General features: G+C 46.6%; 1 protein-coding gene across 3 annotated transcripts in view; it reads right to left on the bottom strand.

Moving 5' to 3' along the window:
• DPYSL2 (dihydropyrimidinase like 2) overlaps positions 1-27,486 on the bottom strand; it is a 377,715-nt gene that overhangs the window by 203,114 nt on the left and 147,115 nt on the right. Inside the window, exon 1 of one of the 3 annotated variants that reach the window (XM_069214159.1) lies at positions 2,392-2,782. The exons of 1 other annotated variant lie outside the window; for it this stretch is intronic. In XM_069214159.1, coding sequence (XP_069070260.1) covers positions 2,392-2,430 — 39 coding nt within the window. In that variant the 5' untranslated portion in view covers positions 2,431-2,782. Of the gene's footprint in view, positions 1-2,058; positions 2,080-2,391; positions 2,783-27,486 lie in introns of those variants that run through there. One more of the 3 variants, XM_069214161.1, reaches the window with a different exon arrangement.

The following is a 27,486-nucleotide window of genomic DNA, read 5'->3' as shown; positions in this document are numbered from 1 at the left end:
ACTATTTCTCCAGTTGTGCTTTAGTGTCTTCATCGCAGATCAAAATAAAATACAAGCATGCGACCAAAGCCTGCGGTCGAAAGTGATGCAATCCAGAAGCGACACAAAATCTGGCATTAAGACAATTTTTCTGCCTCTAAATTCAGAGTGCCGCCAATCGCTAATTACATATCCTTTTCCCACCCCGTGACAAATGAATGCTGGGTGTGTCCTCGTCTTCAAAACATGGAAGACGACAAGTCGAGCAGCTAGCAAGCCTGAAATCCTAGCCCTACCAACAACAAATTATATAATACATTCAACACGTTCAGCATTCGGGTATAGCCTCCCTGGTGAGAGACAATGTGGGTCCAAATGCATAAACCTAGACAAACAGATGCTATGTGGCATGTTCTAGAAGCCAACATTAAACGGATAGCATTTTCTGGTGAAGACATCCTTTAAGAACCAAGGACCAATAAATGGTAGAAATACTATAGAAAGAACAATGTTCGTGCCTAGAATGCAGCATTCGCGCCAGACTCCCAAGCGACTGCTGGCACAGGGCCACGGGATGGTGCTTAGGTAGAACGAAGAACCAGCGTCTTGCAATCGGGTCTGTTCTCCTGCACCGGAGGACTGGAAACGGGAGCAGAGCATCTGCTCTGCTGTCATGCAGCGCCACTGCCTGCTGGAAGAGCAGCTCGGTAGCGGTGCCCGTCTCCTTAGCATCACAGCAGTCTCTTTGTATGCAGGAATAAAGCTCCTATACGGAGCAGTACATCTCCGTGCAAGCCTCCAGAGCGCTGGGCTATGTACACAAGGCGGCATTCTGCATCCTACCCCCATCCATTTGCATGCATCCTTCATAAACCACCTCTCATGTTTTAATGGCACACTGTACTACAGCTATTCAATGAACACTCGGGGACTGAACACTTGGTATTTTACTCGGCGCCATCTCATATTCAGCTATACACCATGACACTGATAAGCCCTTCACTGCTGCTGACCTGAGGGTTGGCCATGGGGTGTGGAGGCTGGTGTGAATGGGAAGGGCGAATTGCAGTATAGCACAGTACTCACCTTTCTAGCTTCAAACCTAAACCAAATAATGCAGTACTGCCCCCCCACCCCCCACACACACCCCATTCCATAATGTTAATTTTACAGCAGCTGCAAGCCTTTCTGTTAAACCAAGCGGATGTCGCCCCCTCCTGCTTTCCAGCATTTATTTGACGGAAGGGCCACGCATCTTACGAAATGGAACAGCTGCCGATCACCTACTGCCACACCCCTCTCAAGTTAATATAATTAATCTGGAGTCACTGTAATCGTTTTAAGTTTGTAGCAGACGAATATCTCCCTTTTCCAGCATTTTAAAGCAAAAGTAAGGACTGGCGTTTGAATAATATATGACAGTCTAGCTCAGCTCTACATTTCACTATTTTGAAATGTGGTTATGGTGGCGAACAGTTTGAACTGTTGGGTTTTTATGATATATATACACACACACACACACACACACACATATATATATATACATACACACACACACACACCAACAGCTGGTCATCCTTTATGCCTTCCCAAAACGGATGCACGTCCCCCAGTACAATTGTATTGTTACAGCATGTATACACATTAAAAAAGAAAACAATGACCCTCCTACCCAAATAAAGAACTCCTTGTTTCTCCCTCGGCAATAAGTGATTTATATGAACAGCAGGCATTGTTATTTTAAAATTATCCCACAACTCCATCCCCCAAGTAATGCCTCCTCCGTGTCCCCTGCCAAACACAGTAACTACCCTAGACCTTAGTTTTAAAAATTCTCATGACCCGTAGGTCGATTCTTCCCTAAATATTTACTTTATATGAGGGCCATATATAGTAAGTAGGCACGCAGATAATCGACCCTCCCCCAAGCCCTCGATGTTGCATATTTGAACCACCTGATTATATTGTCTGTATCGGACCCCATGTATGTTAATGTAAAAAGTTACAGATTGGGTCTGTTCCTCTGATCTGGGATTTTTTTTAACAAGAGTAGTAATCATTTAAAAGAAATAGTATCACCTTCTTGCCCACCTAATTGAACGTTCCGCCGTCGCAGGTAATGTTTCTTTCAGAAACACGATGCCTCAAACCACTCGTTTTTTATTTTGTACTATTATCCTACAAATGTCATCAGGTTTCCCACTTGGGGGCGGGGTATGTATGTGTGTTTAGTACTCTCCATGGATTCTTTCACACGCAGAGATTTCACAGGACTACTCCATCCATCTTGCGTTATCTACCCTCCGCTCCTGCATCCCTTCCAGCCCAGCCTAGCTCATCACACACAACACAAAGACACCTCCCTTATGCAAAATATAACCGCCCTCCCAGCATGCAGTAGCCCCCACTCACCGTAATGCGAGGGATGTTTTTCTTCCCTTGGTAAGACATCTTTGGGGAGGGGGCACTGTATAATGCGATGCAACGGGCTCCCCCAAGGGTCAGATGCACACCCGGGTTTTTTCTTTAATTAAATAAGGGGTTTTGCGAAGAAGGCTTTCTGTGTAGGATGGAAAATATCCCCTTGGCAAAATCCCAAAAGGGGGTATAAAAACATTAAAAAATAATCCCCCGCTTCTATCCTCTGCTGCCAGACCAGCCTCAGAGACTGTGGCAATAAAGAACTGTGCAGCAGGGTAACACTGCGCATGCGTGCCCTAGCCGCCACTCCCTTCTTTCACTTCTCTCCTTGTCACCCCCTCCCTCCGTTCTGCCATCTTTCGCAGAAGCATAGAGCGCGTGCGTGTTTCTCAACAAGCGCGCGCGCGTAAGCCTGTCACGCCAGGATCTGGCACCATCGAGTGGGTTTTCGCGACAGATTTACAAACGAAAGAATCTCGTCTCTGATTCGAGTAGCGAGGATAGAGGCGGTTCTGGCGGGAGGGCGAAACGGCGATGACGCTACTTTACTTTGCCAAAAATGTAGCGTGATGGTTTCCATGGAGTGCAGTGAGGCAGGTGGCTGCAGGAAAAGAAAAAAAAAAAAACGAGTATTCAAAAAGGAACAGTTCTTTGGAGTAGCTGCCTGCAAGTGGCCGTTATATATCGCGTATGGCGCACAATTTACATAGCAGCGGCAAGCTAACTGTACCTACAGAAATGTTTACTGTTGTATTATTGTTATTGTTAATTAGCACTCGAATAACGCATGAGACGTGATTGGTTACCGGAAAATCTGATTTTACTTAGGCCCTATTGTCCTCGTCTCAGTCATTATTTTTGAGGGACGTGGGTACGGGATGTGGCGATAATGTTGGGTTGCGATGTAAAATTTACTTTGAGTGTAATTTCGTTAAATACAGGAATTATGTTAAAACGTAAACCCCACTGTAGTACATTGGTGCATGACTGTCACGCTTTCTTTAGCTGTCAAGTTTTCATGTTGCTTATATGTGCCAATTCCATGGTTTGTGCGCTTTTATGTCACACTCCATTGTACTATATGTGAAGGATCAGAGTGGCCCTTAGACACCATACATTTTTTTGTTAGTTTTATATAGTCCAAAATCGACTGGAAGGTATTGGAGCACTTTACATGAGCACAGTAAAATATTTTTTCGCATTTGCATCAAGAACTTTTTAATTGTATTCCTGACACGAAGGCAAGGATTATGCTTCTCTTTCTATGCTTTAATTTTTCAGCAGCCAATGAAAAAAAAGTTTATAATCAACAGCACAACCCGTGACCATGTATATATCACATGACCAACTATAGAGCCCTAGCCCAATATAAGTCTCATGAGACCTAAAGCCTTCTCTTTCTTTGCTTAAGTCCACCTAACAGATAAACAGCCTCAAGAAATCCTGAAACGGCAGGATAAACGGAAAACAAAACTGAAACTTCAACCGGAGCACAGAAGATCCAAGCCAGGGCGAAGGAACCTGTAGGACTCTGATGTGGGACAGCAATCCCGGAAAACAGTAGAGGCAGACATGCCAGAGACATCCAGAAAGACCCAAGCTCACTGATCTTCATTTCTCACGTAGAAAGAATAAACATAGCATAAACGCTGGTCCAAAAAACTTCAAAACCACAACATAACTTCATCAGGTAGGGAAAGAAGGAACATTCAATTCAACAATATCAAGAGAATAAACATCACATGAGACAATGCATCAATCAGCTTTCAAAAGACATACAATAGGGTGGGATAATCCTTGCCTCGGTGTCCTTAATAGAATTGAAAAATTCTTGACATGAATGATAGAAAGGTTTTTATTCTATGTGAGGACTGGAGGCTCCGATTATGCTAGTTTGAAGCTGATCGGTAACAGCAGAAGCGATATCCAAAATAGTCTTATAGTAAAAAGATTTAAATGTGGATTCGGACAACTAGTCAGCTGCCTTCAAAATGTCTTCAAGACGAGAATCCAAACAAAAAAGCCGTAGATGCCATTGGGCCCCTCACAGAATGAGCCCCCAAACTTAGATGTATCAATACCTGCCTCACTCAGCAGTCACCGCATCCATCTGGCCAACGTGGCTGAAGAGAAGGACGAAAAGGTTTTTTGTAGAGAAATTAACAACTGACCACACATGTCAGAACAAAATTCATCAGTACTCACCTTGTACTCTTTTAAACATTGCATCACATGGAGGAGCGTGGCCACGCAAGATGGCTGACAGGACACACCTTTGAGAGGCTCCCGCGTCAACAAAATCCTCCAAGTAATCCTGCCCAACTGGAAACTTGATGGATCGCCGATAGCTGGGGCCCCCCAGGGTACCCCTGTGATTTTGTGGGGCTCTCTGCTGGTGGCGGAGGCCCGTGAGCGCATTGCTGGTGCTTGCAGCCTAGCTGGGGGCTGCAGCCGGGGCCTGGAGTGTCGGCCTGGCTGGGGGCTCTAGCCAGAGCCTGTCGCGGGCGAGGCTCGCAGCCTAGGAGGGAGCAGCAGAGAGGAGAGAGGGCTGGAGGAGAACATGGCGGAGGTGGAAGCAGCTTGTCTCCCTCTGCCTGCGTGGTGCGCTGCCCGGTTCATCGGGACTGAAGTGCGGGTGTGCCCGCATGTTTGCTGGAGTGCAGAGGGCTAATGGAGATGAGCAGCATAGCTGGGCTTGGAGCTGCCCGGTTCTGCAGCGGAGGACGGGGTGCGGCAATGCTAGGGCCCCTTAGGTGAGCGTGATGGGGCGGGCCTTGGCTGTGGGGCCTGAAGACCAACAAGGGCCCTAGGCAGAGGCGGGACCGGCCCTTGGGACCTGGAGCCTGAGGCACTTCCGGGAGCGGCCACTGAAGGTGACTGGACTTGGTCTGTGGGGGTCCCTGAGTGGCGCGGCATTACTGACATTGGAGAGGATACACTGGGCCCTGAAGATGTGCTGGGACCCAGGTCCCCATTAGACCACCTTGAAAGGCAGAGGTGTCCTTGTTGTTAGACCAGAGCTGAGGGGGTGAAACCACGTGATTGCAGACACCTGGTGGTCACCAGGGCTTATTGGACTGGCGGGGGTTGCCTCTCACCCCCTGTGCCCTATTCTGCTACCAAATATTGGCTGTTGCGCCCATTGGGGCCCCGCTGATGGGTAAAAGCAAGCGACCGGCCCGTTGCAGGGAAACACCATGGAGTTATACACCACCCCTGCCCTGTTAGAGGTGATTCAGGGATCTAGGGAGGCCCTGGATGGGAAGATTGAATCAGTGGCAGTCGAAGTCAGTCTCCTCTGGGCGGACCTCGGGAAGGTATCCAACAGGGTGCACACCACTGAGGGCTTGATTTTCCGAGCTACTGACGGAGGTAGAAGCACTGCAGTGACAGATGGTGGAGGTTACATCCAGAGCTGGGACCCTCGAGGACAGAGTGGAGGATGCGGAGGGCAAGTCCTGCCGCAACAATATCCAACTTATTGGGTTCCCGGAGCGGGCTGAAGGGTCGGTCACGAAGGCCTTTTTGGAGAGTTGGGTGCGAGAGGTATTCAAACCTGTTGGACTTTCTCCAATATTTGCGATCGAAAGGGCGCACTGTACATTAATTGCTCCCCATCGGCCCGGGGAACCCTGAGGGCCATCATAGCCTGCATACTCAACTATAAGGACAGAGGTTGCAACCTTCGGGCCAGTCGTTAAATGGAGTGAGTTCTCTTTGACAACCACAAGATTTCAATATATCCATATTACACCAACAAAGTACAGGGGTCCAGGAAGGGATTCTTGGAGGTTAAGGTCAAGCTGCGGTCGCTGAACATACGCTGTATGCTGCTGTATCCTGCTCGGCTAAAGGTCCGTCATGGCAGCAAGTCCCATTTCTTTGACATGCCAGATGTGTGGAAATGGCTGGAGCTATGCGACAAGGTTTCTCGTGGGGGAGTGAGACCCCAGAGGAATGAAGATGGAACTACATAGGGGACCCGTAGATCGAACTGGTGGTTTAGGGAGGCAAACCGACAGTTGGAGTTGTCACTTGGAGAGAGGGCGAGTCGGACCAGGGTCGAGATCCAGGAAGATGGCACAATGGCACTGACACGTCAGGAAGTGACAATTGAATCCATGGAGACGGCTGATACAGGGGGGGCGGTAGTTGTTGGCACTGGTACTTGACTGTGCAATTGCTAGATGTACTGTGCATGTCATGTTTCTGACTTGTTCTCTCCTTTTCTTTTTTATTCCATCCGTTCTCTCTTGTCTGCTCTGGCACTGCGGGAGGTGAGCGCAGACTTCATCGGAGGGGGGCTGGTAGGGCTATGGATGCCTTGACTTGTAATACTTGGTTACCGGTTGGGACATTATATGATCTGGGGGCGGGACAGCCTCTCTCCACTATGAGTGGTAGGCCATGTTTCAGTGGGTCGGGGTTAAGCTGTGGGTCATGACAGCATGGTATTTTATGGATGAGCTGTGATTGGTGTTTCATTTGTTTTGCTGCATGTCCAGGGAGGGGGGTGTTGAGTGTTTTGGCTTGTTTAATACTGCTCCTAGGTTTAAGAAGGGGCTGTGTTCATACAGTGCATGCGTGAATTCATACACATCTGTAATATCTGGAGGGGCATGGGAGGATGGTAGTTCAGAGAGATGGGACAGCTCATCCGGGCTGAGTGAAGATCACAGTTCATTATGGCGGAGCACACAAACATCTTGACCTGGAATTTCCGGGGCTTAAAGGGCTACTCTAATCATTCCTCCCCGTATTAAGATACAAATAGCTTACCTACAGGAGACCCACTTAGTGGGGGAGGAGGTTCAGCGGTTGGGGAAGAAATGGAGGGGGCAGCAGTACTCCACAACTTACTATTCTTATGCGAGAGGGGTTGCCACTTAGATCGCACCTGGGGTGCCCTTCAGACACACGTATAGGTAAGCAGATGTGAAGGGGCGCTATGTGTTGGTCCAGAGGATGCTAGATGGTAGAAAGGTTATATTGCTCAACATTTATGTACCCAATATAGATGATAAATTATTCTTCATGCCTTTATGAGAGTTATTGGAGGGCTGTATAGGGACACCAATAATATGGACAGGGGACTACAGTTGTATCATGGATGGCCGAATGGATCGACACCCACCCCGACATGGCACTAAACCGCTGATGTCGTCCTCGCTCGCAGAAGTTATGTGTGATTTGTGGTTCAGGGATAGCTGGCGGGATATACATCTGGAGAGTCATGAATTTACATGTCATTCATTGACGCATAACACTTATAGTCATCTGGATCATATATTAGTGAATGGCATAGATCTGCAGTCCTCGCTGGAGGTGACACATTTGGGTCGGTTCATATCTGATCATGCACCGGTGTTGCTGGGGTTGCAGTGGAGTTCGCCTGGGCACCATTTATGCAGCTGGCACATGCCTCCAGATCTTTTAATGGATCCAGCATGTCGAGAGGCTATTGCAGGGGCACTGATGGATTATCTAGAGTGTATTTGGAAGTCTTCGACTACCAGGGCATTGGGCTGTGAGGCACTTAAGGCTGTCATGCGTGTGGCCTGTATGGGTGTGACATGTGGAGTGCGGCGCCAGCTAGAGGCGACCTCGGGGGCGAAGGAATGCAGGCTGGCAGTTCTGACAGCTCTGGGGAGACATTGCAGGAGGTGCCACAGGAGATGCTAAAAGTGCATCGCAAAGTGCAGTTGGCATGGTATTCATTAGACAGGTGCACGCTTAGGGCGTTATGTCAGCAACTCCAAAGAGAGGGGGATAAATTGGGGAAGCTCCTTGCATGGATATTGAGACGGGAACAGGAACTACCCCCTATTCTGCAGGTCCGCATACTGTATGGGGACCTTGTAACTATCAAAAATAAAACAGAAAGGGCTACAGTATCGGGAGATTTAAGACAAGACAAATGGTCCTGTGTACGGTACTCCCATCAAGCTTATAGTAAAAAAGAAGTACACAGTTCCAAAACAGAAGGAATACTAACATAACACATAAAGAACTGTCCCTGTGAGTTTGATCTAGTTGGAACAAGAGCCCTCACTCACCAATTGGTGACATGATTCATCATTGGGCTTTGCTCCCGTCATGCCGGCACTGCAATGCCTGATGGAGATCTTTTGAAGTAGAAATGCCAGTGGATGAATGCTAGAATGTGGGATTGGTACACAAAATGTGTGAAGTTAAAAATGACTAGAGGTATAAAGAGTCAATGTTTAATAGAGATTAAACCTCTGTCATGGTTAAAAACAATAATGTAGGGGAAAGAAGATTAGTTGTAATGCTAATCAACCCTAATCAAAGAAATAATTAAAAAATACAGTCCCTATAGTCAGAGCGTGTGTGGAGTGCAAGTACAGTGATCCCTATACTGCCTCAAAAAAGGTCAACATGTTTCTCACGTTTAAAGTCAATAAAGATCAGTGCGATTCATCAGGACCAAACCTACCTAATCCTCACATTTCATTAAGCCTATAGTTGGGTTACTCACAGGAACCTAAAAATGAGATTTTTTGTACCAATCCCGCATTCCAGCATTCATCAACCGTCATTTCTACATCAAAAGATCTCTGGCAAAGTGCCCCCTTGAGGGGCCCGTCAGGCATTGAAGCACCAGACTGACGAGGAGCAAAGCCCAATGATGAAGCATGTCACGAATTGGTAAGTGAGGGCTCTATTTCCAACGTGATCGGACTCACAGGGACAGTTCTTTATGTATTATGTTAGTATCCCTTCTGTTTTGGAACTGTGTACTTCTTTTTTACTATAAGCTTTATGGGAGTACCGTACACAGGACCATTTGTCTTGTCTTAAATCATTGGGAGATGATCACAGTGGTCCGTTTAGATGCTCTAAGGAGGATTGGGAGAGACTATGTAATCTAAAAAAAGATCTAATCAAAACAGTTTTACATGGTACCGTTATGACGAAATATATTAGGGCTAATATCTCACCTAACGGTTTGACTGTTACCAACGTCCCCAGGATTTTTCTACTAGACTTACAATTTCGGAATGATTGAGCACAAGTCTTGTGGAAATGTGCACACGACCGGCTGGTGTTGATAATCAACACCTCAAAACGAATGGCCGACTCTATCACAATTCAAATTTCTATGATGGAAACATCTATTAAGATTATCATCCAACTGACGCAGTTCAAGTCTCGTTTGGCAGAGATCACTGCAGGACTAAATGAGACTAAACAGCATCTGACTCGTCAAAAGATTTCTAAATTACAAAAAGATATAAAAAAATTCAGTAGAGAAAAGATATACCCTTACACGAAAGATGACCACCAACGGGAGGGTGGTTCGGAATCATCGGATGATATAGATGATTCACACTGAAAAATTCATACACAACATTATAGTTCCAATTCTGATGGTTGGAGTAGTGATGACAAGAGGAAAACGCATCGGAACCACTAATTTCCCCCTGTTGATATGGCCTCTCCCTTTTTATATCCTCAGTTCCTGATGTGGCAAAGGCCCCCCTACCCATTCTTTCAACCACAACCACAGATTCCTTACAATCCTTTTTTAGGAAGAGGCCGGGCCAGGGTCAGAGGAAGAAACAGAGGAAGAGGAAGGAGTGTACATTGGATACAAGAAGAACCACAGATGGTAACCAGAAGCCGCAGTGTAGTACCATCAAAGAAACCCTAGTCGTCAATCTGTCTGACACCATATTATCATCCGTGGAAGTGTCTGTGCTCAATAAAGGACTAGGTTTCGTACCCACTCCTAAAGAAGAATCCTTCCGCCTTAACTGTGAGGTTACCGCTTTTTCCAGAAGGTCCGCTTACACTTCTTCAAAAATCAACCTATTCCTCCCCTCAGTGGGGACACAAATCTGAGGAATCCCTCCACATTCATGCCACCATCTACCTCAGTACCCATTGAAGTAATTGCCTTTGAAAAATTGGTGCACCATGAAATTGAGTTATTACAACCAACCCCACACTTTATAAAATGTGTCTAACATTGAAAGAGAAGCGATTTGCACGTTATCTCATCATCCAGATGTCATTATAAAACCAGCAGACAAAGGAGGTGCTATTGTGATCCTGGATAAAACCTCCTATAGACAAGAATGCCTGAGACTACTAAGTGATGACATGTACTATGAACCTATTTCGATTGATCCCACTCCACATTTACAAAGAACAATTCGAGGGATGAACAGTGAGGCTGAGAGCTCAGACTGGATAACTCACTCAGAAGCCAAATTTTAGGACACTAAAGAACCAAGGATTCCCTATTTAACTGCTCCCTAAGATCCACAAAGGGACTCCACCGCTGGGTCGCCCCATTGTGTCAGGCATAGGATCCCTCTTGGAATCTTTGTCCAAATTTTGTGACTTCTTTCTACAGCCCATAGTCCTAGAAACCTCCACTTTTTTAAAAGATACCAAGTATACCTTGATACTATTAGACAGCGTTAACAACAGCGGAACCACAGATATGTTGATATGCTTGGATGTGGAGGCATTATACACCAACATACCACAGGATGCCACTCTGGAAGCAGTAGAAGATACTCTTAGTTCCATGCCCTGGTCTTACAAAACTCCCACTACTTTTATTCTACAATGTGCGAGTCTAGCTCTAAAAGAGAATTTCTTCAATTTGAAAATCAACTGTACCATCAAATACAAGGGACCTCAATGGGAAGTACATTTGCACCCAGTCTGGCCTGCCTTTATTTGTACACCTTCGAACAACAACATATCTTACCATCTTCACAACCTTTCTTTTCTAATAGTCGGTTGTGGCGCAGATACATAGATGACATATTGGTGGTTTGGAAGGGTGACACTGACCAGGCTAAGGCGTTCATCAACTGGATTAACACCCTGGACGGCCATCTATGTTTCAGTGCCAATTTTTCCACTAAAGAGGTCTCCTTCCTTGATTTACGTATCGTATTGACTGATGGATTTTTACATTCATCCATCTTTCACAAGCCCACAGATAGCAACAGTCTGTTACTCTTTGACAGTCACCATCCGAAATCCCTAAGGATGAACTCACCTTTCTGTCAGTTTTTGAGACTGAGACGTAACTGTACCGAAATTTCTGACTTTCATAGTCAAGCAGAACTTCACAGTCAAAAGTTGAGGAATCGCAATTATCCACAATGGATCATCGGACAGGCCAAAAAAAGAGCTTGTAATATACCCAGAGATGTTCTTTTGAGTGAAACTGCACGCAAACCCCAAACCAGACTGACCTGTGTTACCACTTTCGCACCTTTAAGCAACCGTGTGAAGAAGATCATTAAGAAACATTGGTCCATTCTGAACAGCTCAGGGGAGAATTTAGCATGTCCTTTATTTGCTTTTAAATACACACAAAACATTAGATACCTTGTGGTACACACCAGAACTACACCTTTTAGAAATTGTGGCACCACCCTCCCTGTATCCTGGTTAAGAGTTACAGGACATCATTCCTGTGGTGGTTGCAATGTCTGTCCCTTGTCTATGAACACCCAGGGACTAGATCTAGGAGAAACTACTAAATGGCAGTTACTGACACATACGAACTGTCATTCCAAGAACTGCATTTACATGATCACTTGTCCATGTGGTCTCCACTACATTGGGATGACCACTAGGATGGTTAAGACACGGATCAATGAACATCGCAGTACTATAAAATGTCAGCGATCCTCCACAAAATTGATTACACATTATATCGAGTTCCACCATACGCCTGATGACCTTAGATGGGTAGTGCTGGAACGTGTGACAAATAACAAAGACTGCACCAGAAGACTATTTGAAAAGGAACAACGCTGGGTATTTGGACTGGGGACACATCGGACAGGATTGAACTATGACATTTCCTGGCTGGAATTCATCCACCGCTAAGTTCCCTACTATGAAGTAAATATCCGGCTCTTACAGTGTCCGTAGAGCTTATATCTGCGTCAAAAGCACTTTCTATCATAGATTTTTATGACACCTTTGGGCATGTACATTATCTCTAATTTCATTTAGAAGTTCTCTTTCTGAGATTCACTTATTATTATTCTTTACCATATAATAGTATACATTTAGTTATGTATGGGTAAAACTCAAACTGTAACCTCCTTTGACTGTAGCACACCTGTCTTTGTAGTATCCACCAAGTTAGGACGCTGGTGCTCCCCTTAAGATGGCCGCCGCTAAGGGTGGACTATTCTGTCCCATTTCTTTTTTTCTTTCATTCTCTACACTCTACACTAAGATGGCAGCCATACTGAAACTGGAGGAGTAGTCCTCTTTTTACTTCTATGTCTTAATCACTGCCTGCTCCCTTATTTACCAGCCTTGCGTTCCCGCATCACTCTCCCGGGAGCACGGAGCAGGGGTAGGTGTTCACCAGTGAGTGGACACGCATAGCTGGTAAGTTATTCCAACATTGTCTCCTCCCCCCTTTTTTAGCTGCTTGGGGTGGCGGAATACATGCCTCATCCAACGCCAGACAGTGAGACGGTCCTCGGGTTTGAACGTCTCGCACTCTATTTGCTTGGCGGTATCTGTGTTTTAAATGCACTTTAACTACCGGACATTGGCGTAACCAATATTACATTGATCCCTTGGTGGGAACTGCCAATTTATTGCATACATTACGATCAGAGTGGTTGGCTACATTGGTACCAACGCATGGGGCTACATATTCAAACTTCCTGTGTGGGACCCATACAACAGTTTAGAACTATGAACTAATCAGAAACAAAGCCCTCATGACAATTCCACGCCTCTAGTGGGACCTGTCAGTACCGACCATTGAGTTGACACCACAGGGCTTCTACTACCATTTTTTATATCAACATCACTTGATAGGTTGATGAGACTACTGCACCTTTCTTTACATTTTACAATGTATTTTATCAACAATCAGTTTATCTATTTTGTTTATGATATTCTTCTTTAAGATTGTTTGTCCTTAATCCTTTACACCTACATATACCCAGGTATCTAGACCAGCTTGGACCACTGATGCTTGTTGCTATGCCAATGGGGCCCATCCTTTAATATGGGGAGGGTAAGGATATTTCCTCTAAATTAAAAGGATTATATTTGTTGTCTGTGTTTGTTTCACTCTGTTGTGCACTTCACTTAGGGGATGAGTCACCAGTGTGGTCCGAATCTCCCTACCCCTTCACAGTGTACGCTACTTTGCTTGTGACATTGCATTATATGCTTTTCTTTTTTCTCATTTTTAGGTTCCTGTGAGTAACCCAACTATAGGCTTAATGAAATATGAGGATTAGGTAGGTTTGGTCCTGACGAATCACACTGATCTTTATCGACTTTAAACGTGAGAAACATGTTGACCTTTTCTGAGGCAGTATAGGGATCACTGTGCTTGCATTCCACACACTCTCTGACCATAGGGACTGTATTTTTTCATTATTTCTTTGATTAGGGCTGATTAGGCATTACAACTAATCTTCTTTCCCCTACATTATTGTTTTTAACTATGACAAAAGTTTAATCTCTATTAAACATTGACTCTTTATACCTCTAGTCATTTTTAACTTCTCACATTTTTTGGACCAATCCCGCATTCTAGCATTCATCAACCGGCATTTCTACATCAAAAGATCTCCGGCAAAGAGCCCCCTTGAGGATTCCGTCAGACCTTGTAACTAATCAGCAGAATGTCCTGGAGGTATTCATGGAGCACGTTCGTGGAGTGTACAGTGCTGGGGTGGCAGGTCCGCCTGAGTGGATTGGGGGTTACCTGGATGGAGTTTGGCTGCCCACGCCGGTCCCTGAGCTTGAGTAGGAATTGGAAAGTAAGTTAGATGTGGAGGAACTGAGAGTGGCTATTCAGACCCTCAGCAGATCCAGAGTCCCGGCAGGGGATGGATTTCCTGCAGTTTTAACAAGCTTATTCTGCCACGCTTACAAGAAAGCTTTTAGAGGTTTTTCTTGAGGCTCAGGACGGCGGGATACTACCGCATACGATGAGGGAGGGTGTTATCTGTTTGTTGCCCAAGCCTGGAAGGGATGCGGCTGACCCATCTTCGTACAGGCCCCTCACGATGCTCAACACAGCCGTAAAAAAATTGTGCAAAGTGTTGGCAACGCAGCTGTCGACGGTGGTCCAAATTCTGGTCCATGAAGATCAATGTTGCTTTATGCCTGCACGTAGTACGACTCTTAACATTCATAGACTCACTCATGTATTGCACGAAACGATAGACTGTGCTTCCGACTTGGCATTAGTATCACTCGACTTGGAAAAGGTGTTTGATACAGTGGAGTGGCCATACCTTATGGCTGTAATGAGGGGAATGCGATTTGGTCCTGTCTTTTGTAGTTGGGTGCTCCTTTTGTATAGCAGTCCTTCAGTTAAGGTTCGAATCGGGAGAGACTTATCGGAGGAGTGGGAGGTGAGGAGGGGCACAAGGCAGGGCTGCCCCCTCTACTATTTGCCCTTGCCATTGAGCCATTGACGATTTTGCTGCGTAGGGAGATGGAACGATGGGGAATTAAGCTAGGTGATTCTACTCATATTCTCTCTGTATACGCCGATGATGCATTGATATATTTCCATACCCTTGCCCGGCGGTACCGGTCTTGCTGGGGCCCCTTGAGACCTTTGGCGTGGTCTTGGGTCTCCGAGCAAATGTTGGGAAGTCACTCCTGTTTCCAATGGGCAGGTTGGTGGGGGTTTCTGCTGATCGATTGCTTGAGCTTGGCCTCCGCTGGGTATTGGAATGTTTTAGATACTTGGGTATATGGGTGGCCCATACGGAGGAAACATATAGATGCCCCAACGAGGATAAAGTCAAGACTAATCTTGAGGGGTCAGGGGCATTTTGGAGTCGACTGCCCCTGTCTGTGATGGGTATGGCAGCTGTGGCGAAGATGTTTTTTCTCCCATGTTGCCTTTATCTAATTCAGAATGCCATGTTCCTGATCCATTCCTCCTTTTTCTTGAAGTTAGACAGTTTGCTTATCTCCCTGGTCTTGGCCGGACGTCGTAGTAGGGTGGTAATGTCGGTTTTTAAATGGGATATGGAGAATGGTGGACTCTCACTGCCAGATGTGCAGCATTACTAATATGTGGCCCATTTACAGAATGCGGCACAATGGCTGACAGTATCAGATAATTGGGAGAAGAGGTTGTTCCTCAGTATGTTGGGTGGTGACGCCTTGGTGCAATTACTGATGAGAGGAGGGAGGTCGAAGGAGGGAGCTCCTTATCTGGTGGGGAAGACCGCTGCAATCAGGTGCGTTCATGGGTAAAGTGCTGGGTAGGGGGCCATTCGACAGGGAGCTGCGCATTTGGGATCTTGCTCCATTCAGGGCCATCTACGCCGATATGTCTATGGATCGTTGAAGGGCCGGTGGCTGCCAGACTTGCGGGATCTTTACCCCAGGGAGGTATTCATTGAGTTTCCGGAGGCTCAGAAAACTTTTGAGGTGGGGCCAGGCACAAGCTGGAAAATGTGGCGCAGGAGGTTTGGGTTGGGTTCCCGGCCGCCCCGTAGCCATCCTAAGTGCTGGGAGGCTTGCTCCAATAGGGAGAAGGGGGACACCTCATCTCATTATTTTATAAAGCTGTCAGAGGTGATCAGGTTCCACCCCAGTGTGTGGCACATGCTGCGTGGGCGAGGGAGTTGGAGGAGCCGATAACAGACGCAGTTTGGGCACAAGCATGTATGCTGGTGAAGAAAGTGTGCTAGGCGAAGTGCACGAGATATGGGAAGTTAGGCGCCAGTTTTTTGCATCTAGCCTGGACATGCAGGGGGTTCAGGTAAACTGGGAAAAGGTGGTTCCGAAGATAACAGAAGGGACTGGCATAGCGAGACCCTTGAACCTGAAGGCCTGCCTAGACCCAGGGGACGAGATACATCATAAAATAGCCCAGCTGGCATTACTGCTAGCCAAGAGACGAGTGGCCATATGCTGGATGAGTGCTCGGGTTCCCCGGGAGGCATCATGGCAGAGGGATCTCCTTGAATGGGGAGTGGTAGAGGAAGTGCATATGAGTGATACCCGCAGCGACGGGGGGCCTCGGAGGCCGTAATGCTGTGGGGGTCCCTACTACACAACCTTACAGAGGGGGATGAGTATGATTCTCTTGATGGCTCAAGTGAGGGGGAGTGATGTGCAACACTGTTGTAGTGTTTTTTCTATTTATGATCGTAACGTTTGATGACTAATAGTGTTGCACGGTGGTCCCCATGTGTGGTCGTTGGGTCACCTGGGCATTAATGTGCCTTGAGAAGCAGGGGTCCCAGCTCCAGTGGATACGTGATCCAGATTTTATGTATTGCCCTTGCCCATGCACGGGCCTCTGAGATTGTTCCTTCATTGAATTGCCAAAATGCACTGCTTGTTATGTTTTGGGTTATTGTAATGTTCAATCATGACTGATGCCAGGCGTGATAAAAATACCAATAAAGAAAGTAAAAAAAAAAAGAAATTGCATCACATATAATTTGGAATTATGTGGGAAACTAGGATAGGAGACAGACCTAGTATTACATTTGGTATGGCGAGATTTGGTAAAGGATACCCCGTCAGGACAAAAAACTCTCCCTGACAGATCCAAAGCCTTCATGTCAGAAACTTGCTTACAAGATATCTGGTACAAAAGCATTGTAAGCTTAGCAGAAAGCTGCTTCCTAGAAAGGTATTTATTTGCCGTCCAGGAGTCCAAGAAACGTAAGACAATACTTACATCCCCCAGGGCAAAATAGCACAGAAGAGGGGGACTGGAAAACCGAATCCCCGTAACAGTTTGCACATAATAGGGAGTTCGCCCACAGGTTTGTCATCAATAGGCAAATTACCCACAGAAATGGCTGACCTGCAGTTGTTCACAGGTCTATAGGCAATACCTGAGGCTGCCAATGAAGACAAAAAATTTAGAATTGAAGACCAATCTGCTGAAGATGGATCAGCACCCCGTTCACCGCACCATTTACACCAGCGCTTCCAAGCAGAAGAGTACCGCTTGTGCATGCTAGATGACCAGGCCTTGGCGATGAAGTCAGTAGACTTGTACGAAAGTCCTGGGAGAGACCAAAGTTCCCTGAAATTCTCCACACTACCAGGAACAGATTGTGTGATTGCACCAGACGGTGAGGAAGACCCAAGGGATCCAGAAGCAGATTCAAACGGTGTGGAAGAAGAACCAGAGGGGAGCAACTCATCTCCAGAACCACAGAAAACCAAACCTGAGCCCTCCAGAGGGAGGTCACTAGGACTAGCTCCGCTCTCTGACGACAACATGGAGCCAGGGCCCTGGGGATCATCATGAACGGTGGAAATGCATGCCCCAGGAATGGAGACCAGTCCTGCAGAAAAGCATTGGTCACCAGCGCCTCTGGATCCAGATGCTAGCTGAAAAACTGTTTCAGCTGACGGTTGAGCCGAGAGGCAAAGAGATCCATCAAGAAGGGGCCCCAAAAACATTGGAGGGAATGGAAGATTTTCGGGTGAAGCCTCCAATCGCTGAAGTCCTAAAGGTGGAGAAACTGCCAATCCGCCACCGAGTTGTTCTGACCCGGGAGATATTCCGACACCAGAGATATCAGATGATGGAAACAAAAGTGCCAGAAGTCCTTGGCAATCCATGTGAGGAGGAGAGACTTTGCCAGGCCCAATCTGTTGACATACTGCACTGCAGAGATGTTGTCCATCTGAAGGCGATTGCAACAGTTCAACTTCTCAGGGGAAGAGCAAAAGAGCCTGCTAAGATTTCCAAGCAATTGATATGAAGGTTTAGTTCTGCTCAGGACCAACGCGATATTAGGTCGCATCTGGCTCCCCAACCCCAACGGCTGGCATCAGACTCAATCACGGTCTCTGGAGACAAGCCAAAGATCGCTCGCCATTCCAGGCATCCATGTATGCTAGCCACCAGTAGATCTCTGTCCTGGCCTCCGAGGATAAGGGAATGAGTTCTGAGTAACTGAGACCCTTCTGAAGATGGGAGATCTTTAGGCATTGAAGGGCCTGATAATGAAGGGGACCTAGGAAAATATCAAAAACCAACTAAAAGAGGGGTTTGGAAAAAGGGAGATTTGGATAGAAAAATCCTGGTCCTGTGTATAGAGCTCCCAATACATGTACAAAAACAAGGTATACACAGTTCCACAACGTAAGTATAATCAGGAAAACCACATTGGGTCCTGATCTAAGGAAAAGATCGTAAAAAAGAGAGTAGAAAGAAGAAAGAAAGCCAGGTCCCTGGAAAATTAATTATTTTGGAACAAGAGCCCTCACTCACCAAAGGTGACATGCTTCATCCTCGGGCTTTGCTCCACGTCAGGCTATTTAATAAAATTTGCCTAACCTCTAGTTATTTTTAAATAGAATTTTTCCAATCCTATACCCTATTCTTTCTAAACCGGGCATATATCTCAAAAGATCTCCGGCAAAGAGCCCCCCTTGAGGGGCCCGTCAGGCATTGCAGCGCCGGCCTGACGTGGAGCAAAGCCCGAGGATGAAGCATGTCACCTTTGGTGAGTGAGGGCTCTTGTTCCAAAATAATTAATTTTCCAGGGACCTGGCTTTCTTTCTTCTTTCTTCTCTCTTTTTTACGATCTTTTCCTTAGATCAGGACCCAATGTGGTTTTCCTGATTATACTTACGTTGTGGAACTGTGTATACCTTGTTTTTGTACATGACCTAGGAAAATAGCCTGAATCGAGCATGAAAGCAGACCCACCATACGGGCTATGCATCTCAAAGATACCATCTGCTTGGACAACATCGATTTCAGTTCTCTCTATATGTTGTATATCTGGAGAGGGGGAAGAAGCAACTGGGCTAGGACAGAATCCATCTGAAATCCCAGAAATTCCATCCGCTGGGAAGGAATCAGAATGGACTTCTAACTGTTGATAATGAAGCCCAAGTCCTGAAGAAGAGAAATTGGCCACTGCAGGTGAGTCAGGATTGGAAGAGGGCATTGGGCCATGATGATGATATCGTCCAGATAGATTATCAGACAAACGCCCCTGGCTCAAAGCGATTCCACTATCAGGCGCATCACCTTTGTGAAGCCCCAAGGGGCCGAAGATATGCCGAAGGGGAGAACCTTGTACTCATAACAGCGGCCCTGCCAAAGGACTTGCAGGAACCACAGATGAGGAGGAAAAATAGGAATGGTCAAGTAAGCATTTTTTAGATCTACGCTTACCATCCAATCCTTTTCTCGTAGGATATCACTTAACAAGTGGATGCCCTCCAGCTAGAAATGGCGATAAATAATCCAACCATTGAAATCCTTTAGATTCAGAACCAAACGAGACCCGCCACCCTTCTTTTCCACAAGGAAGATGGGACTGAGGAAACCGCAAGGGTGAGGAGGAGCTTCCACAATGGCCCCTTTGGCAAGAAGATCTGAAACTTCGGAGGAGATGAAATCCTGATCTTGTAGGAAAAAATACTTCTCTGAGGGAAAACACTCTGTACTGGGGAATCGTAAAATTCCAACTTGAAACCCTGAATTGCTTTCAGGTCCCAGGAACAGAAACAGTGCCGTCCTGCCCCCAAAAACCACATCTGAAAGGGAAATTATGCTCACCTGTAGAACTGGCGTCCTGATAGGAGCCTCTGGATTTCCCTCTTTGGAAATGGTTGCAACATGCTTGGGCCTAGAGTGGTAGAAAAGGTGGAGGAGGAATCCTGATAACTGCCTCTGGATTGATGATGGTAGCCTCTGGAAGGACCTTATTAGTAGCTGCAACCAAAGGCTCATCCTCTAAAGCGTCTGGCCCTGGTACAAAGGGGGCAAAGAACCTTTATAATTGACCCCTGGGCTTTATCCAGGTTCCCATATGTGGTAGCAAAGTTTGACAATTCCTTGAGAAAAGGAGGTCCAAAGCGTAACCCTTGAGCCAAGAGTCCAGATTTTGAAGAAGACAAGTTCGTAAACTTTTGGGTCCATTTTAATCAGACTGGAACGCCTTTGCTAGAAATGGCACAGTTGGCCTCCTCAGAAAGCATAAAGCCCGCTGAGCCCGACCCACCAGTACTTTGACATGAATTGGAGTACCAGAATCCTTGGCCTGAAAGCCTAACTCCAAAATTTTTGTGAGAGGGCCAGAGACATCCAATAGCTTGTCTTGAGAACCGCACCAGGCCCGGTCAGTGCCCTTCTTAGGGTCTTTAGAAAATATCTTCAGATAGGTCACCAGAGTAGGGTCTGTCTCAGGGGTCTCGTGAACTTGGAAGAGAAATCAGGTCTGGGGCATTCCGATCTCAGCCAGGATCGAACATTTTTGTCAAAACTATGATGAATGTGAGCTTGCAAATATTCCCCCACTAATGAAGGAGGTGTCCAGGAGGACCACCTGGGATGTATAATATTTTCTGGCTTGAAAGTGAGGACTTTCAGAGGTTGTGAGGCTGATTGAGAGTGGCATGATTTCATCTTCCATTTAGGGGTGGGGGATAAGTTTCTTTCTCTGGGCCCTGGGAGGAAGAAGAACGGTCAGAATCACCCTTAGAACTTTCCCTAGTTGGGACGGACTGAGAGGAGCAATAGTTGTGGTCCTTAGCTAAGGATCTCACCAATTGCTCAAAATCAGCTACATGGGGGTTAGTATCTGAATTTGAGTTGAGATGCTCTTGAGGAAAAGAAAGGTCAACATCGCTGTGAGACGCAGTATTAGGGAGCCAGCCGTGTTGTTCCGCGAACCCCAATAAGTGATGCTTAGCAGGCTGGATATCCTGAGCCAAGGCCACATTAACTGTGTGGCGCACTCCAGCGTCAAGTGCATAGACTAGGTCTTGCTCAAAGGACCCAACAGAGTCATCATAGTAAATACCTTCCCCAGAATCCTCCTCAAAATCAGCCATAATGGAGGAAGAGGGCACAAAAGTTGCAAGAGCAGTGACCTCAGGAAGCATAGAGCTTCTGCCAACAAATAAACTTCAAATTGAAGTGGGGTGGCAATACTGAACAAATTTCCCCAAGGCAGGATTAATCCACGGAAAAAAATCCTAGGATATGGGTGAAAAACCCAAAGAAAAATAAAGTGTTGAGCGAGACCTGCCTTTACACAAATGTATATATATATATATAAGGCAGAGCCTAAATTCTTAATATTACAGCCCAGGAAGGAGCACAACCGGTCATAAACGTAGAGCCAAACAGCTGCAGGCCCTGAGACTGGAACACACATCTCTCCCTCATTCTGATGCGCCCGCAAAATCTTTGCTCTCCTATCTCCTGCTTCACAAAGAGAAAAAAGTGAGGCAGTGTGCGCGCCTCATGAGGAGGGTAAACGCTCCCTAAAAAACCATTGGCAACCTTCTGCAGCGCACATGTGTTCTGAGCAAGTTTAAAGGCATAAGTGAAAACGCATGCAAAGCACATCTACATACACAATAGAAACTGAGGTAGTTAACAGGCTGCGGAGCAGTAAAGAAAGAGGAAGCTTTATGTCTCATGAGAGTTATATAGGGCTAGGGCTCTATGGTTGCTCCTGTGATATGAACAGGGTCATGGGATGTGTTGTTGATTATAAACTTTGTTTTGCTTGGCTGCTGAAAAATTTACTAATAGAAAGAGAAGCATAATCGGAGGCTCCAGTCCTGACATAGAATTACATTTTACAAGGACACGTTCACTTTTAGTAGGCACAGTGAGATTAAGGGCCTGATTTAGAGTTTGCCAGATGGGTTACACCATCATGACAGATATCCCATCTGCCGTAATATGATCTCCATAGTCTCTTATGGCATTGTAATACTGTGGACAGGATATCTGTCACATTTGTAACAGATTAACCCCCTCCACCAAACTGTAAATCAGACCGTAAGTGATTTGCCCAGAATCACAGGATTTTGAGCCGACGCCAGCCTTGAACTTAGTACCCCTGCTCCAAGGTCAGAAGCTCTGGCCATTATGCCACATCCTTTCCCAATAGACCTGATTTTGGCAGGAGGATCCTGGTTTTTGAAGCCGAAAACTGCATTATTTTGACTGTCTCCCACATGAAATAGCTTCTGCTACAATAGAAGCCAATGAGAGAAATACGTTCTCCCGATTATTTTCTTTAAATCTACCACTTTCCTTTTCTGAAATGTTACATGTATGAGGAAAGTCCACTGGAATTACGCCACAGGGAAGCACTACATTATGCTGTAGAGTTGATTAACTCCTTCTGTGCCGGGGACGTAATGGTTATGTCCACCGGCACAGAGCTCAGAGGGAGCGCTAGGCTTCCATCCCACACCCCAAGGCAGGGATGGAAGGGGAAGCCCTTCCCCTTCCACCCCCGACCCCCCCAGTGACGTCTGATGACATCAGCGTGCATTCGCGCGCTGACCTCATCAGAGGCCACTTCCCCAGCGCGATCCGAAGAGAAATGCTTTGCATTTCTCTTCCGATCATGTAATGGGGGCCTGAGAGGCTTCAAAGGGAAGGAAAGGAATTTCCTTCCCTTTGAAGTCTCTGAGAGCATTTCAGAAGCCGGATCATGAAGCGATCCAGCTTCTGAAATGCCAACTAGACACCATGGATTTATTTTACGAGAGAAACTGGCATAAGGGGAGTAACCCCTTGGGCAAGGGTCGCTCCCCAGGGGGGCAATTCTTTTCAAGGCCTTTTCGGCCTATTGTTATTAGGCCGATCTGCCCCCGGGGGAGCAGAAACCAATAGGCGCCAGGGATCTTTTTTTTTGTTTTTTCAGAGGTGGGGAGCAACCCCTTAGGCAAGGGTCACTCCCCTAGGGGGCAAATTATATATAGGCCATTTCTGTCCCCCACGGGGGCAGATCGGCCTATTTTTATTAGGCCGCTAGGCGCCAGGGATCTTTTTTGAGGGGGGAGTTTTTAAAGGTGGGGAGCGACCCCTTAGGCAAGGGCTGCTTCCTGGGGGGGGGGCAAATTATATTTAGACCACGATTTTTGTTAGGCCAATCTGCCCCCAAGTGGGGCATAAACCACTAGGGACCTGGGATTTTTTTTTTTGCACCAATTTCACGCAAGGGGAGTGACCCCTTAGGCAAGGGTCACTACCTGGAAGGGGGCAAATATATTTTAGGCCATTTATGCCCCCTCTGGGGGCAGATCGGCTTATTGTTATTAGGCCGATCTAACCTCTAAGCACCAGGGATCATTTATTTTATTTATTTATTTCGTTTTGTTTTTTAGAGGTGGGGAGCGACCCCTTAGGCAAGGGTCGCTCCCCTGGGGGCAAATTGTATTTAGACCATTTCTGCCCCCCTTGGGGGCAGATCGGGCGATTTTTGTTAGGCCAATCTGCCCGCAAAGGGTCAGAAACCACTAGGCACCCATGATATTTTTTTGGTGCCAATTTCACGCTGGGGGAGCAACCCCTTAGGCAAGGGTCAGTCCCCTGGGGGGGCAAATTTATTTTAGGCCATTTCTGCTCCCCTTGGGGGCAGATCGGCATCTATCTATTAGGCCGATCTGGCCCCAAGGGAGGCAGAAACCACTAGGCACCGGAATTGTTTTTTCACGCCAATTTCACGCAAGGGGAGCAACCCCTTAGGCAAGGGTCGCTCCCCTGGGGGGCAAATTTATTTTTGGCCATTTCTGCTTTCCTTGGGGACAGATCGACATATTTTTATTAGGCCGATCCGCCCCGTGGGGGGAGGGCAGAAACTACTTAGGCTCCAGGGATTGGTGTGTGTGTATGTGTGTGTTTTCTTTAGGGGGGCAGCCCCTTGGGTAAGGATCGCTCCCCATGGGGGCACATTACTGTTGGCCATATCTGCCCCCCTTAGGGGCAGATTGGCCTATTTTTGGAAGTCCCATCTGCCCCCAAGCGGGGACAGAAAGCCCACCAGAGACCAGGGAAGTTTTTGTTTCCAAAATAAGAGGGTGGGGGTATGGCCATACCCCCACCCCAAACAAATGGGGCCATAGTTGTTCTGCCTACCAGTGGGCAGATGGGACAATTACCCCTGATCCACACCCCGGGGGGGCAGAAAGTCTACTAGATGACAGAGAATTAAAATAAAAAAATAGTGGGGTGGTGGCTACAAACCAGCATGGGCCTGGTTATGCCCCCACCCAAACTGAAGGAGGTAACCGTTTTTCAGCTCTCCCCCGCACACTAAAACGTCTTATCCCACAGTAAGCAAGAAGACATTTGATTATTTGGGGTTTTGGTTTTACATTTGGGCCATGAGAGCTTGGCTAACTCTCAAAATCGTCCCACTTGGAATGGTGAAGGCTGCACTTTATGGACTTTGGGACGCTGCCATGTAGAAAAATCCACAAGACCTAGACACATCTAAATACTAAACATCTGGGTGATTCCAGGGTGGTGTGTTATACATGCACCCGCACCATTTTCTTACCCACAATGCCCTGCAAACCTCCAACTTTGCTGGAAATCACACATTTTCCCCACATTTTTGTGATGGAACCTTCCGGAATCTGCAGGATTCCACAAAATTCCTACCACCCAGCATTGTCTCATCTATACCGATAAAACTTTTGCTGCACTTGACATGTTTTTGGCTCTTCCCTGTCACAAGCACTTGGCCCACCTACACAAATGAGGGATCATTTTTACCGGGAGACTGAGGGGAACGTTGGGTCGTATGAAATTTGTCCCAGTGCGGTGATCCCACACAGAAATGTGGGAACAATTTGTTTTTTTTTAGCTAAATTTGAGGTTTGCTGAGGATTATGGGTAAGAAAACATTGGGGGATCCACGCAAGTCACACCCCCCTGGACTCCCTTGCGTGTCTAGTTTTCAGAAATGTCTGGGTTTGGTGGGTTTCCCTAGATGGCTGCTGAGCCCAGGACCAAAAACGCAGGTGAAACCCCCTCCCCCGGAAAACAGGTAGTTTTGTGTTTAATAATTTTGATGTGTCCAGATAGGGATTTGGGGCATTTCCTTTCGGGGGTACTAGGTCTACCCACACAAGTGAGGTACCATTTTTATCGGGAGACTTGGGGGAACGCTGGGTGGAAGGAAATTTGTGGCTCCTCTCTGATTCCAGAACTTTCTGTCACCCAAATTAGAGAAAAAGTGTTTTTTTGTCCAAATTGTGAGGTTTGCAAAGGATTCTGGGTAACAGAACCTGGTCTGAGCCCCACAAGTCACCCCATCTTGGATTCCCCTAAGTGTCTAGTTTTAAAAACTGCGCAGGTTTGCTAGGTTTCCCTAGGTGCCGGCTGAGTTAGAGGCCAAAATCCACAGCTAGGCACTTTGCAAAAAACAGCTCTGTTTTTTGTGTGAAAATTTGATGTTTCCACATTGTGTTTTGGGACATTTCTCCCTAAGTGTCTAGTTTTAAAAACTGCGCAGGTTTGCTAGGTTTCCCTAGGTGCCGGCTGAGTTAGAGGCCAAAATCCACAGCTAGGCACTTTGCAAAAAACAGCTCTGTTTTTTGTGTGAAAATTTGATGTTTCCACATTGTGTTTTGGGACATTTCCTGTCGCAGGCGCTAGGCCTACCCCCACAAGTGAGGTACCATTTTTATCGGGAGACTTGGGAGAAATCTGGGTGGAAGGAAATTCGTGGCTCCTCTCTGATTCTAGACCTTTCTGTCACCGAAATGTGAGGAAGAAGCGTTTTGTTGGCCAAATGTTGAGGTTTGCAAAGGATTTTGGGTGACAGAACCTGGTCAGAGCCCCACAGGTCACCCCATCTTGGATTCCCCTAGGTGTCTAGTTTTCAAGACTGCGCAGGTTTGCTAGGTTTCCCTAGGTGCCAGCTGAGCTAGAGGTCAAAATCCACAGCTAGGAACAATGTAAAAAACAGCTCTGTTTTCTTTGTGAAAATGGGATGTGTTCACGTTGTGTTTTGGGGCATTTCCTGTCGCGGGTGCTAGGCCTATCCCCACAAGTGAGGTACCATTTTTATCGGGAGACTTGGGGGAACGCTGGGTGAAAGGAAATTTGTGGCTCCTCTCTCATTCCAGAACTTTCTGTCACCAAAATGAGAGGAAAAAGTGTTTTGTTGGCCGAATTTTGAGGTTTGCAATGGATTCTGGGTACCAGAACATGATCAGAGCCCCACATGTCACCCCATCTTGGATTCCCCTAGGTGTCTAGTTTTCAAAACTGCGCAGGTTTGCTAGGTTTCCCTAGGTGCCGGCTGAGCTACAGGCCAAAATCCACAGCTGGGCATTTTGCAAAAAAACAGCTCTGTTTTCTTTGTGAAAATGTGATGTGTCCATGTTGTGTTTTGAGGCATTTTCTGTCACGGGCGCTAGGCCTACCCCCACAAGTGAGTTACCATTTTTATCGGGAGACTTGGGAGAAATCTGGGTGGAAGGAAATTCGTGGCTCCTCTCTGATTCCAGACCTTTCTGTCACCAAAATGAGAGGAAAAAGTGTTTTGTTGGCCGAATTTTGAGGTTTGCAATGGATTCTGGGTAACAGAACCTGGTCAGAGCCCCACAAGTCACCCCATCTTGGATTCCCCCAGGTGTCTAGTTTTCAAAACTGCGCAGGTTTGCTAGGTTTCCCTAGGTGCCGGCTGAGCTAGAGGCCAAAATCCACAGCTGGGCATTTTGCAAAAAAACAGCTCTGTTTTCTTTGTGAAAATGTAATGTGTCCATGTTGTGTTTTGAGGCATTTTCTGTCACGGGCGCTAGGCCTACCCCCACGAGTGAGGTACCATTTTTATTGGGAGACTTGGGGGAACACTGGGAGGAAGGACATTTGTGGCTCCTCTCAGATTCCAGAACTTTCTTTCACTGAAGTGAGAGGAAAAAGGTTTTTTTTGTTCCAAATTTTGAGGTTTGCAAAGGATTCTGGGTAACAGAACCTGGTCAGAGCCCCACAAGTCAGCCCATCTTGGATTCCCCTAGGTGTCCAGTTTTCAAAACTGCTCAGGTTTGCTAGGTTTCCTTAGGTGCCGGCTGAGCTAGAGGCCAAAATCCACAGCTAGGCACTTTGCAAAAGACAGCTCTGTTTTCTTCGTGAAAATGTGATGTGTCCACGTTGTGTTTTGGGGCATTTCCTGTTGCGGCGCTAGGCCTACCCATGCAAGTGAGGTACCATTTATATCGGGAGACTTGGAGAAACACAGAATAGCAAAACACATGTTATTGCCCCTTGTCTTTCTTTACATTTCTTCCTTCCAAATATAAGACAGTGTATAAAAAAGACATCTA

This window comes from Pleurodeles waltl, chromosome 11, assembly GCF_031143425.1.
Source record: "Pleurodeles waltl isolate 20211129_DDA chromosome 11, aPleWal1.hap1.20221129, whole genome shotgun sequence".
NCBI lineage: Eukaryota > Metazoa > Chordata > Amphibia > Caudata > Salamandridae > Pleurodeles > Pleurodeles waltl.
This window is presented reverse-complemented; position numbering and strand designations above follow the sequence as displayed.